At 35.2% G+C, this 14,466-nt stretch overlaps 2 protein-coding genes across 3 annotated transcripts; one reads left to right on the top strand and one right to left on the bottom strand.

The window, feature by feature from the left end:
* Nucleotides 1–416: 416 nt before the first annotated feature.
* LOC109858632 (nuclear transcription factor Y subunit B-4) lies at nucleotides 417–3,119 on the bottom strand. The gene is made up of 2 exons (XM_020436093.1): nucleotides 2,880–3,119; nucleotides 417–1,534 (listed from the first exon to the last, which is right to left on the bottom strand). The coding sequence occupies exons 1-2, from the start codon at nucleotides 2,992–2,994 to the stop codon at nucleotides 984–986; spliced, it is 666 nt and encodes a 221-aa protein (XP_020291682.1). The 5' UTR covers nucleotides 2,995–3,119; the 3' UTR covers nucleotides 417–983.
* A 1,360-nt stretch (nucleotides 3,120–4,479) lies between these two features.
* On the top strand, nucleotides 4,480–14,069 carry LOC109858631 (transcription initiation factor TFIID subunit 1). Of its 2 annotated transcripts, XM_020436092.1 has the most exons (16): nucleotides 4,480–5,091; nucleotides 5,268–5,680; nucleotides 5,771–6,016; nucleotides 6,110–6,238; nucleotides 6,357–7,537; nucleotides 7,677–7,939; nucleotides 8,080–8,441; nucleotides 8,556–9,803; nucleotides 9,961–10,203; nucleotides 10,417–10,855; nucleotides 10,977–11,119; nucleotides 11,393–11,530; nucleotides 11,651–11,774; nucleotides 11,845–12,057; nucleotides 12,228–12,472; nucleotides 13,989–14,069. In XM_020436092.1, the coding sequence occupies exons 1-15, from the start codon at nucleotides 4,743–4,745 to the stop codon at nucleotides 12,440–12,442; spliced, it is 5,706 nt and encodes a 1,901-aa protein (XP_020291681.1). In that variant the 5' UTR covers nucleotides 4,480–4,742; the 3' UTR covers nucleotides 12,443–12,472; nucleotides 13,989–14,069. The 2 variants fall into 2 exon arrangements, with proteins under 2 accessions (XP_020291681.1, XP_020291680.1); XM_020436091.1 differs by lacking the exon at nucleotides 13,989–14,069 and having other exon boundaries at nucleotides 12,228–13,482.
* The last annotated feature ends 397 nt before the right edge of the window (nucleotides 14,070–14,466 follow it).

The following is a 14,466-nucleotide window of genomic DNA, read 5'->3' as shown; positions in this document are numbered from 1 at the left end:
GATTCGCAATAATTAACGAAATATTAATTAATAAAGATGCGCTAATCAGCGCGCATCCAGCGTAAGGACAGTCTGTCGCGCCGTAGCGACAGAATGGAAGGAGCTAATAGAATATAACCCGTGCATACATAGACAGCATATAGGCTGCGTTCGGGCAGCGCGCTATCCGCGCTATTGTATTCCGTCGCTACGGCGCGACAGACTGGACTGTCCTTAGGCTGGATGCATGCTGATTAACGGATTTTTATTAATTAATATTTCGTTAATTATTGCGAATCTTGCAAAGTAGTATAGAACTTTTCGTCTTAGAATAACCCCTTCTATCTACCTACGAGCGGTTAGACGACAATTATGGGACACCCTGTATACGCACACATTTACATATATACATATACATATATATATATATATATATATGTGTGTGTGTGTGTGTGCGTGTGTGTACACATATATACATATACATATACCATTTTTTACTGCCGGTTCTTACAGCCGATTACTCGGCTCTAGTTTCCGTTGCGGCCTGAACCCGCGAGTTTTCGCAGCCTAAAAAGTAGTCTAAGTGCGTCTTTAGAACTTAAACCATAGAAAAATAAAGGAATCGACTACATTTTTTCTATCCTTGTCATGTGTTCAAAACAGTAAACAAAAAATTCACAAAACAGTAAACAAAATCACTATTAATTAAGTCTGTAGTTTATCATAGTCTGAAGTTTATTACATAAATTCCTTATTTTATAAAGATTACTCTACCTCTCAGTATTCAGTTTTAACCAACAACCTTTACAACGCGTTTGTGTCTATTTCTTACAACAATGAGGTTTTAAGTTTTAGAATACTTTACTTTGCCTGAAAATGTTAGGCATTGTTTTTTCTTCTTGATTTAGGAATGATATGCAATCATCATCATCATCATGTATCTTCTTTCACATATGTCCTCATACATTATAATACATTACACCAATTACTCCGATTCCCAATGATCAGGAGAGTGGAAACTGCACCTGCTCATTGGACGAGTAACTACTATAGATAACAGAAGGATCAGAAGTAGTTACACTGGATGCAGTTGCTGTAATAGCAAATAATTGATCCTCATACATATTACTCTGGGGTTCTGTCTTTCCATTGCCAGAAGTTGTAGCAGCATTGGTAGGATTGTCACCTTTTGTTGTTTCCCGGTACTTCTGCAGATATACTTTCAAAGGCTCGACATAATTATCAAAGCCAAGCGTAGTCATAGCAAACAGAATGTCTTCACCATTAATAGTTTTACGCTTCTCCATGTGACATCTGTCACTAGCTTCCGATGTGATAAATGAGATAAATTCAGAAACACATTCTTGAACACATTCACGTGCATCTTTAGCTATCTTTCCAGCTTCAGGAATGGCTCTTTTCATGATCTTGGCAACATTTGCTATGGGTAAAAAGCGATCTTGTTCACGAAGAGGTCCACCGCCAGTGGAAGCTCCAGGGCTGTGCAGAGGATCTGATGCATCATGATTGGAATCATCAGTGTTTTCAGGATCATCTGTTTAATGTAATATTTATTAAAATCTTTTTTTATCTATCCTATTATTATTGACAGTATTTAAAAATCTATAGTATATATGTAACCTGAACTTATAGATTTTCAATACCGCTAGTAATAATAAAATACATATTTGGTTTTTACAATAATTTATAAAACTTTAATCATTTAAAAATATATATATATAGATCTATCTACAGATTATTTAAATATATAAAAATTAACAAAAGTATGTAAATAGTGCCGATATTTCTATCTTTGTTATTATCCCTAATAGGAAAACATTTACAAAATTGTGACAAAATCTTGCACTAAAATTGTAATTTGTAATTATACAGATATATTTTAGGAAATAGATGTAAAAACATTGATCTTTTATAAAATGTTTGTAGTTGTTTGCAAAATTACTTTCCAAATACTATTTCGGCAAAAGAATAACGATATGGCGAATTATCTTAGTAGTATATTTGCAAAATTAATTTCAAAAAAAAATTGTCCAATAATTGAGACAAAAATTTCAGCTATGTGATGTTTAAAATATGAAGAAATATAATATTGCATATGAAGAAATCAACTAAATTCATGCATATACTTATGGAAATGCATAATGACTTTTTCGCAATTTTTGACAAATATTATTTACAAAATTTTATTTCGACAAAACTGTTGCATTATGGCGAATCATCTTAGTGCAATCATTGCAGGATCGTTATTCATGATGTCATTTTTGTGCAATATTTTCACAATTTGCCTATTAGGATACTGAACCCTTGTTATTACTTAACCTTTTACAGACAGACCTCAAAAATGACCTACGAGTCAGACAGACTCGTAAGACGCCACTTTAAAATCGAATATTTCGGCAAAAAATTAATTTTTAAATTTTGTTGTTTTAAACAATTCTGTGGACAAAAAAATGGAAAAACTCTTTAATACTTTCGAAGATATAAGCGTTAAAAAAAAATAATTTACACTAGAAACGCCGATGCGCAAATTTTAAGTGAGCTGGGAGACTCATGTCTGTCCGTGAAGGATTAATATAATAATGTAGTAGAATTGACAAGTAAGACAACTAAGATAGGAAAAAAAGCTAAAACATCTATTTAAACCATTACACTGCTACACGTATGATTTTGGTTCATTCGCACATGTATATATATATATATATATAAATAGTCCAAAAAATTATACATTCCGACGCTTGGAAATTAACAAGCAACAGAAAATGACAAAATTGAATTAGAAAATTTAAAATGTAAATAATATTTCAAAAGTACAACAAAACATTTGTATAGCTTCATTATAAATATTTTTCATACAGTCCTTCTCAAAAACTTTAACCTACCTTCGATATCATCAGATTGTACACCAATATAAGACGCTGTAACAGAACCTCCTCCTAGAAAAGCTGTTGATCCTAAAGGACCATTGTCATCTCCGCTTTCACCACTGTTCTCCATTACCGAAATAATATATTATTTCTTAAAATAAAACGAAAACACTTGCTGTAACTCCTCGCTTGTTTTGGTTCGCTGCAGTCACAGTAGTCTAGTTTCCACAGAAACTCTCAATTCGGTTTCACTCCGGTACAGATCAAATTTAGTGTTCCGTTTCCATTGGAAGTAGAATACTTAGGTCTGTTCTTTTTACCTAAACTTGCTACACTAGTTCAAAGTTTATCTTTTTTCTTCCAATGTAGAGTGAAAAAGATGAACTCTGAACTAGTGCGGTCAGTTCAGGTAAAAAGAACAGACCTCTTATAAATCAAAGCGGAAGTGAAATAAGCGCAATTTGACGCGTTTCCATTGACTTAAATTTGATTCTGCGCCGCATTAGGTGTGAATTAATGCTTCGGTGGAAACTAGACCAGTATATATATAACCAGTAGAGTCACTTGAAGAAAATAGCGTCGAAGAAATGCTACAGCGCATGCGTTGTATTAAGGTACCTTTTCATACAGCAGCACGCTGCGACAGCAAAACGTCACGTGACTAAAATTTTCTAGGACTGCTTCCGCTAGGTATATTTGCTGCTCTTACCTAACCCTCATTCAATGCCATTCTTTGTTGTTGATGGAATTATATAGTTATTGCATAAGTATCAACAATAAAGTTTTCCCGGTTTTGCTGCTTTTTGTATGTTTGAACTTCGCAGACAATGGCATCGAGTGAGGGTTAGATAAGAGCAGCAAATATACCCAGCGGAAGCAGTCCTAGAAAATTTGAGTCACGTGACGTTTGCTGCCGCAGCGAATCTTTACTACCAACAACATGACGGAAACTGAGCTATAAAGGCCGAAGCACAGACTTTTGCATAACGCATAACGCATAAGACATAAAAAATCAACCAATCCAGCTTTTTGTTTTTATCTCTACTTTTTGTTCTAGAAAGCTTTGATTGGTTGATTCTCTTATGTCTTATGCGTTATGCAAAAGTATGTGCTTCGGCCTTTAAAGGGTCGTCTACAATGGAGAGTTTTAGACCGTAACAGTAAGAAATTGACAAATCACAATCGATTATTCTTCTGTACTTTGTCTGTGATTGGTCAATTTCTTACTATTACGGCCTACAACTCTCCATTGTAGACGGCTCTTAAAGGGCCTTCTACAATAAGATATTAGTAATAAATCAGAAATCAGAAGCAAGAAATTGACTAATCACAATCGATTATTCTTCTGTGATTTATCTGTGATTGGTCAATTTCTTGCTTCTGACTTTTGATTTATTCTAATATCTAATTGTAGAAGGCCCTTAAGAGCCGTCTACAATGGAGAGTTGTAGGCCGTAATAGTAAGAAATTGACCAATCACAGACAAAGTACAGAAAAATAATCGATTGTGATTTGTCAGTTTCTTACTGTTACAGTCTAAAACTCTCCATTGTAGACGACCCTTTAAAGTCTGTACTTCGGCCTTTAACGCGTAGAGTTCCGCACATGCCCACAGTTGGATTTATGTCTCTTTTGTGTACAGTTATAGATGTAATACTATGTAAATACATATTAAATCGTGATTTGTACGCAACTGTTCGATATTGAGTTACAAAAATTGAATTGATACTTTTTTTCCACAAATCAATAATATATACATGTATATATCTACGCGATAAAAAAAGTGAATTGATTCGTGATTGAGTTGCAAAGTGAAACGTTTGTAGGCTTTTTAAAAATCATTTAAGTAAGTGACGTTTAAATTTCAATAAAAGAAAAATGGGAGATTCCGAAGACGAGAATGAGAAAGATTTTGCGTCTGGCCTCAATATTACTGGTTTCCTTTTTGGCAATATTGATGATAATGGTCAATTAGAAGATGATATCTTGGATCCTGATGCCAAACAACATTTAGCTTCTCTCGGTCGTCTTGGTTTAAACTCATTTATCAACGAGATGATGCGGAATGACTGTAGTAACGAAGAAAAAGAAAGCGAAACAGATAATAAGTCAGAAAGTCAGAATACAACTGTAAATGATATGGATGTAGATTACTTTACAAAATCACCTACAGCTTTAGACTTTTCTGATATAAATGAATTGGCAGATGATACAAATGAAGAAACTTGTTAGTATTATTATTATAAAAAACGTGCATGATCATAAATTATTATATTAACTACTATATATTGTATATATTTGTTTATAATATGGAATCACATATATTGAGCTAAAAATTGTTTATATACCATTAATTATAGTTTTACAAATATGACAAAAAATTAAGAAATAAATTGTTTTTAGCTAAGAATAACGAACTTAATAAGAAAACAGAAAAAGAGAATGCAGATTATGATGCTGATGATGAGGAAGTTGACAACAAGTCAGATAAACAATTGATGCCACCTCCACCAATACCCGAGGAAAAGGAAATGCTGACAGCAGAGGAGGCAGAGGCAGCACGTCAACGTAAACTGGAAACTCCTCTGGCTTCTATGTTGCCATCAAAGTATGCTGATGTTGATGTTACTGAATTATTCCCAGACTTTCGCACCGATAAAGTTCTTAGATTCTCAAGATTGTTTGGTCCTGGCAAACCAAGCAGCTTACCACAGATTTGGAGAGGTGTGAGAAAGCGACGTAAGAAGAAAAAACACCATGATGTTAAAGATTCGGATTCTGGTTCTGATCTGGAAGATAAAAGACCTAGATTCAAGGTACGAGATAAATTTTCAGTATATTTTTATGATATTCAAGTACAAACACTTATTTGTCCATATTTAATTTTAGATTTCTATTTGTTTTAGGGGTGGATTATGCAATATGGTCCAGAACCTAGTGCAGAGGCATGTCGTTCTGATGATGAGAGCAAACTGTTGCTACCAGTAGAAGATAAAGAACAAACTGGAAAAATGGGTGAGACAGGAGAAAATGGCGATATGGGACCCAAAGTAGCTGATTGGAGGTTTGGGCCTGCACAGTTGTGGTACGATATGCTTGAAGTGCCTGAAACCGGAGACGGATTTAATTATGGTTTCAAGACAACTGAAAAAGTATGTGGCTATTTTATCTCATGTTCAGTACTAATACCTACTTTATTATCGCGCATATATCTTAAATTTTAAATTTATGAATTTTACAATTAGACAGAGGAGCAAGAAAACAGCATGTCGGAAGCGAAGGGTGAGGAATTTGCTGATGATGCATTCCTAATGGTATCTCAGTTGCACTGGGAGGACGATGTCGTCTGGAATGGAGATGACATAAAGCATAAAGTAAGTTTAATTCAATTTTACAAAATTAATTTTACAAAAACAATGTGTGTGTTTACAATATACTGTGTCAAAAAATTAATGAAGTACATATACACGTGTGCGTGTGTCTTCTATATAGGTAATGCAGAAATTGAATAGTAAGAACAACGCAGCTGGTTGGGTACCTTCTAGTGGTAACAGAACTGCACAAGCCTTTAGTCAGCCAGGGAAAGGTGCGCCTGTCCCTATGGCACCTAATGTTAGACTAGCTACTTCACAAATTACCACGCCGTTGCACATGCAGTCTCAGAAGAATAAGATTAATATGGGAAAAGGAAATCAGCAGCAGCAGCGAGAGGAAAATTACGACGACACTTGGTACTCTATATTCCCTGTGGAAAACGAAGAACTGGTCTATGGTTTGTGGGAAGAAGAAGTCATTTGGGATCCAGAGAACATGAAAAAAATTCCGAAGCCAAAAATTCTTACGTTAGACCCAAATGATGAGAATATAATTCTGGGCATACCTGATGATATCGATCCGGCTCTTCTGCACAAAGATAACGGTCCTCAACCTAAAGTAAAGATTCCGCATCCGCACGTGAAGAAGAGCAAGTTATTGTTAGGCAAAGCAGGTGTTATTAATGTTCTCGAAGAGGACACTCCGCCACCACCCCCAAAGTCGCCCGACCGAGATCCGTTCAACATATCAAATGATACGTATTACATGCCGAAATCTTCGGAAACTACTCTGAGGCTGAAGGTCGGTGGTGGCAACTTGATACAACACAGCACTCCTGTAGTGGAGTTACGTGTGCCTTTTGTACAAACACACATGGGTCCAATGCGATTGAGGAATTTTCACAGACCGCCATTACGAAGGTTTAGTCATGGTCCATTAGCTCTTCCAGGACCTCACAGTGTCTCGCCTCTGCTGAAGCACATTAAAAAGAAAGCAAAGCAACGCGAACAAGAGAGAATTGCTTCCGGTGGAGGTGACGTGTTCTTTATGAGGACACCTGAGGACTTGACTGGAAGGGACGGTGAATTGGTTCTCATCGAATTCTCCGAGGAACATCCGCCGCTTATGAATCAGGTCGGTATGTGCTCTAAAGTGAAGAATTATTACAAAAGGAGAGCTGGCAAAGATCAAGGTCCACAGACATATCGATATGGCGAAACGGCATACGCTCACACTAGCCCTTTCCTCGGTATTCTTACGCCCGGACAAAGTATTCAGGCTATCGAAAACAATATGTACCGTGCGCCCATCTACGAGCATAAAATTCCTGATACCGATTTCCTGGTTATACGAACGAGGTATTACGATCAATAACTTATGTCTTTTATCTTTATTTTCTTACATTTTTTTGTTTTTTTTTTTTTAATTTACTTTATATTTTACATATTTATTTAATTAAGATTGTTTTTTTCGACCTATAATCTCTTTCTTTTCCAGACAACAATATCACATTAGAGAAGTTGATGCACTATTTGTTGCTGGACAAGAATGTCCACTCTATGAAGTGCCAGGACCTAATTCGAAGAGAGCAAACAACTTTGTACGAGACTTCTTGCAAGTCTTTATATATCGGCTATTCTGGAAATCGCGTGATACTCCGCGACGGATTAAAATGGATGACATAAAAAAAGCTTTTCCATCTCACAGTGAGAGCAGTATTAGAAAGAGACTAAAATTATGTGCAGATTTTAAAAGAACCGGTACGTAATGTACAACGGCTTAAGTAGTAAAATTGTTTTTTTTTTTTTCTTGTACATATGTGTTGTTTCCTCGCAAATTTATAAATGTATTATTACTAACATAATAATACATATAAACATTGTTTTTACACACGAGATAGGCATGGACTCCAACTGGTGGGTGATAAAACCGGATTTTAGATTGCCAACGGAAGAGGAAATCCGCGCAATGGTGTCGCCCGAACAATGTTGCGCGTATTTCAGCATGATAGCAGCTGAGCAACGTCTGAAAGATGCCGGATACGGCGAGAAATTTTTATTCACTCCGCAGGATGATGACGATGAAGATATGCAGCTTAAGATGGATGACGAGGTGAAAGTGGCGCCATGGAATACAACGCGTGCCTACATTCAAGCCATGAAGGGGAAATGTCTACTACAATTAGCCGGTCCTGCCGATCCTACCGGCTGTGGCGAAGGTTTCTCATATGTTAGAGTGCCAAATAAGCCTACTATTAGCAAGGTTTGTTTCAATAACTTTGAAGAAACATATCATAATGATAATATTTCTTAAAAATAAATAATTTTCAATTTAGTTAATAGTCAGTGCAAAAAACTTCATTTTTTTTATTGATAGGAGGAGCAAGAGGCTCAACCAAAGAGAACTGTGACTGGCACAGATGCAGATCTGAGGAGATTGTCATTAAACAATGCAAAAGCATTGCTACGAAAATTTGGCGTACCTGAGGAAGAAATTAAAAAGCTGTCTCGTTGGGAAGTAATCGATGTGGTGCGAACTTTGTCGACGGAGAAGGCAAAGGCCGGCGAAGAAGGTATGACCAAGTTCTCGCGAGGCAATAGATTTTCCATCGCCGAGCATCAGGAGCGTTATAAGGAGGAATGCCAGCGCATCTTTGACTTGCAAAACCGCGTACTGGCATCGAATGAAGTGCTGAGTACAGATGAAGGTGAAAGTTCGGAAGAGGATAGTTCCGATATCGAAGAAATGGGTAAAAACATCGAAAATATGCTGTCGAACAAGAAGACTAGCACGCAACTGTCACTAGAACGAGAGGAGCAACAGCGACACGAGTTGCGAAAGTTGTTGATAGACGAGGCTCAAGAGCAAGATAATAAAAAGAGCAAAGAGAGCAAAAAAAAGGATGAGGAAGATGACAGTCCGGTAAACAACTTCAATGCGCAACAGGGTCGCGTATTAAAGATCTATCGTACTTTCCGGAATCCGGAAGGCAAAGAGTTTACGCGAGTTGAAATAGTCAGAAAGCCCGCGGTAATTGACACGTACATCAAGATTCGTAACTCAAAAGATGAAACGTTTATTAAGCAATTTGCGACGTTGGACGAAGCGCAGAAAGAAGAGATGAAACGGGAGAAACGCAGAATTCAAGAACAGTTGCGGCGAATCAAGAGGAATCAGGAAAGAGATCGTATGTTGGGTGGTAACGGGACGGCGGTTATAAATGGTAACGCCATTAACGTCTCGAACAACAACAGTACGTTTGACCGTAGCGGCACTAATACTCCAACAACCACTTCCTCGACCAGTATCCTTCCATTCTGTAATTTCCAATCCTCTTCTACTTCCGCGTCTAAACATACTAAACCAGAACCATCTGTTCCCAAACGTAAAAAGCCTAAACTTAAGCCAGATCTTAAGCTCAAGTGCGGGGCCTGTGGCAACGTCGGTCATATGCGAACCAACAAAGCATGTCCGCTTTATCAAAACAGCATCACCACGGCACCCGTTAATGTCGCAATGACAGAGGAACAAGAAGAGGAGATTGAGAAACAGCTAAATACTGATGATCAAGATTTAGTAAATGTTGACGGCACCAAGGTAAAGCTGTCATCAAAATTGATCAAGGTAAATGTTGTTAACAATTTTTACCTCTGCATTCAATTCTTATTTCTTATATCTCGTTTTTTGTAAGATTCATTTCTTTCAATTGGAGGAATCTAGGCAAATAACTTAAAAATTATTTCAAAGATTGCAATAAAAAAATTTGTTTCATTTATTTTAGCACGCTGAGGAGATGAAGAGACGCACATTGCTTCTCAAAGTACCTAAAGAGGCAGTAAATTCAAAAAAACGCAGGAAACCGCCCACAGATGATCATTGTGATTACTTGAAACGACATCAAAGACCAGTTAACAGGCGTAGAACGGATCCGGTTGTCGTAATGTCAACGATGTTGGAAAGTATTCTGAACGAAATGAGAGATCTTCCAGATGTGCAGCCGTTTTTGTTTCCCGTTAACGCCAAAGTAAGATCATCTTGCATCACAACACAAATATCATCTTACATTATTATAATTGTGTTCAGCAATATAAATCTAAAAAAAAACTTCTCATATAAAAGATTTATATCTATACATCGCAAATCGAATGAAAAGATTATTAAGTTACAATGTAGGTACACTTTTTATGTGTAACAATAATGTAAATTCTAATGCTTTATCGTATACTCGTTACATCAGGTTGTTCCTGATTATCACAAGATCATTCATCGACCTATGGATCTACAGACTATAAGAGACAATTTAAGGCAGAAGAAATATCAGAGTAGAGAAGAGTTCTTGGCAGATGTTAATCAAATCGTAGAAAACTCAACGCTTTATAACGGAGCTAAGAGTTCATTAACTGTGGCTGCTAAAAGAATGTTGGATACGTGTGTCGAAAGACTTGGTGAGAAAGAGGATCGTTTGATGAGGCTGGAAAAGGCCATCAATCCTCTTCTTGATGATGATGATCAAGTTGCTCTTACGTTTATTTTGGAAAACGTCATTAATAACAAGTTGAAATCTATGCAAGAAGTATGGCCGTTTATGAAGCCCGTCAATAAAAAGATGGTGAAAGACTATTATAATATTATCAAAAGGCCGATGGATCTAGAAACAATATCTAAAAAAGTAGCTGGTAAGAAACTTAATTCTTTATTCTTCTTTTTTGTGTATATCTGTATGCGTTTTGTACATAGAAAATTTTCTTTCTTAAAAATAATCTAATATGTGTGCGTTTATTCTTAAAACTTTTCCAGCGCATAAATATCACAGTCGTTACGATTTTCTCAAAGATATTGAACAAATTTTGGAGAATTGTATACTTTATAACGGCAAAGATTCTCCGCTTACAAACAAGGCAGAGTTGCTAGTCAAAGTGTGTAAAGAGACATTAGACGAGGTACAAACATTAATATATACTAATTGAGCTTTTTGTGAAGAATATTTGCTAGAGTAAAAATAAAACCAAGAAATATATAAGGCCTTACGAGCCGTTCCCAGGATGTTGAGCGGAAACTACGTGTATATATATATATAAGGCTCGTAAGGCTTTATATATTTCTTGGTTTTAATTTCAACGAGCCTTAAGTCATAATTGTTTAAAAATAAAAAGTATGAATCTTGAAGTAAAAAATTGCAAGTGCTAACAAGTGTGTACTTTCTATGATTTTAGTATGATGAACATCTAACTCAACTAGAGAAAAGTATATTACTTGTACAGAAGCGTGCAATGGAACAAGCCGATATCGATTCCTCATGGCTCGGCCCAGATGAGGAAAATTATACTATTGCGGAACCTGAATTCAGAGGCGTAAGTTTCTTAATAAAAGTTTACACTTTAAATAATAATTTTCAATAATATATCTTTGATGTATATATTGGTAGATATAATTTACTTACATTGTTTATGTCATTAATATTTGTTCTTTAGAGCCAAACTAGTTCTCCGGAAAATCCATTTAACAAGTCGAATATGGACGATTTCGACTTTGTAGATGTAGAAGGAGACATGGAAATTGATAGAAATTCGAAGAAAAAAGATGTACTCGAAGAAGGTAAAGCAATATAATAATATTCTAACTCACACATATGTGTATTTACTTAATATAATTTGTTTTATTGCAGATCTTCAATTCTCTAGTGAAGATGAATTTGATGAAGTACCTTTTAATACGGATGAACATTCCGAGCAAAACGAGATGGAGACACTGGAGTTGGGCGAAGTCAGAGAAGAAGCTGTCGTATTAGCGGATGATGACAGTCAACAGGCTGCCGAAGCAATGGTGCAATTAGGCAATGTCGGTTTTTATGTAGGTGAACAACAGCTTCTTCAACAAGGTAGGTAATAATAAAAACAAAAAAATGCAACACCATAGAATCGGTTTTTTTTTCTTTTTACATAAAAAGATTATATTAAATCGCACTATTTTATCGTGTTAATTCGAGATATCGGTAGAACTAATCGTTTGCAAAACTTTATAATTCATGTTTCGACCTTTCACTCGCAGATGAGAGCATGGATGTTGATCCAAATTACGACCCGTCAGATTTTCTATTGGCCGGTTTGCCGGCCAGAGACGAGAAAAGCGAAAATAAAATTCAAGACGATTTGGCCGTTTCTGAAAGTGACGATGACACTGAGAGCGTCGTTAAACAACAGAACCAGCAACAGCAGCATCTACAACAACCGGATGAGGATGTCGGGGGTGATTTATGGTTCTAAGCATGTTTTGCTACTTTGTTATAAAAACATGTAAGAAAACAATATTTTGAACATGTTAAACAAAACAAACTAAACAATTAAAAATGGATCCGCATTTATAGTTGCGGTTTTACTTGTTTCTTCGTCGATTCGTGGAAAGAAATTGAATGTACGTCAGTTTATGACTTGAGTAGTTTCTTAGTACTACTAAAGATACGACTCGATTTTGAGAATTTTGTCTGGATATGTATCGGTATCTTTTAGAAATTACATAATGGCCGTGTTCAAAAGAATTTAGCGTTTTGTCTGTGGGGTTAGCCTATTCATCTAGATTTATAAATGTGAAAGTATATGTCAGTGACACAACAAAGTAATAATGACAAAGCGTTTATTATATGCTCGATTTTGTTGAACTCGACTATTATCTACTCTGATTCCATGATATATATTACAGGTTGTTCGGAAAGTTCGCAGCGTTTTTCAATAAATGGCATTGTCATAGATGGCAATATATACTCGAAACATTACGCAGATACTAAGCATATCGAACAGCACCGTATTTACAAAATATTTCCAGAAGTCAAATTATGGCTGCATCCAATATTCAAAACGAGATCTATAATATATGTCACATAAATTATAGATTTTGAGTACTGACAGTGAATAACGCAGTCTATGCGAGTAAATACAATAAGCTTTTAAATTTCATTAAAAAACCACTACTTCTCAAACAACCTAATAAATAATGTTTAAATACATATATTACATTCTACATTATATATAATGTACAATGTAATATATGTATAATATATATGTATGTTTTTTTATATAGCTCTTGAAATGAGATTCAAGTAACGACTATAAATATGGGTCTGTACAAACACACACACACACACACACACACACACACACATATATATATATATATATATATACAAATTTATCTTGTAACAAAATTGATTGAATAGTTTAGGAAGTTATCATTTACTCTTCTTATTTACGTATGCGCATACACATATACGTACACACAATTCAAGTGTGTACATACATACATATATATATATATACATACATAAACAAATTTTGTATATATAGAATAAATCATTGTTTTTGTTTATATATCTCAACGTTAAAAATTTTGAACACTTATGTAATATGTTACGTTTATGTAAAAACAAAATTATATTTATTATAAGCAATAAGTGATGTTGAAAAAAAAACATTGCTAATAATATCTTTTATAAAGATATAATTGATTTATATATATCAAAAGCTGCAATTTTATCTGTCTCTATTATAATCTTCCATAAAAAAATTAAAAGCAAGATTGTAATCTGTATACATAACTTGTGATGCTTTTTTTTTTTTATTAAAAAAGAAGGAAGATTTGTGTATACACCTTCATATTCTTTTTATATTATTTTTTATTGACACATTTTATTACTCTTTCTTTTGAATATAAAAATTTTAGAAAATAACTTTATTTCGTTTTTTTTTTAAAAAGCTCTGGTGGTTGTGTTTTTATATTTGCTCTTCAGACTTTTAACAAGTTTTGTAACGATTTTAGGAAGCGTCAATGATTACCGATGAAGAACTTACGCAGAGAATAAACGACCTCTTTGAAAGTTCCTTACTTTCTTCAATAGAACGAGATAAAATTCTGAATAATATCACGCAAATCATCAGAAATGCGACAACAAAGCAATTGCAATTTCGCGATTATCGCTTGCTCATAAAATGTTTACTGAAGATTTTATTACATTATGAAGATCTTTTACATGCAGACGGACTGTGCCAGTGGAAGCGTCGACGAAAATTCAAAGTTGCTCGCGATTGTTATCATTCTCTGTTAAGGATTTATCTGTCCAAAAACTTAAAAGAGATTGTAGAGACAATGGTAGAAATAATCTATGAAGATCAGCTTTGGAAGTTCGAGACGTTTTGTTTCGAAGTCATCTGCAGCTTATTAGACATTAACTCAGCTAGCGGTGCATTATTCACTCACAGGATCTGCGATAAACTGCTCTTGCCAGAGATCGACGTTA

Source organism: Pseudomyrmex gracilis, unplaced genomic scaffold (assembly GCF_002006095.1).
Source record: "Pseudomyrmex gracilis isolate BER0280 unplaced genomic scaffold, ASM200609v1 scaffold_215, whole genome shotgun sequence".
In the NCBI taxonomy this organism is placed as follows: Eukaryota; Metazoa; Arthropoda; class Insecta; order Hymenoptera; family Formicidae; genus Pseudomyrmex; species Pseudomyrmex gracilis.
This window is presented reverse-complemented; position numbering and strand designations above follow the sequence as displayed.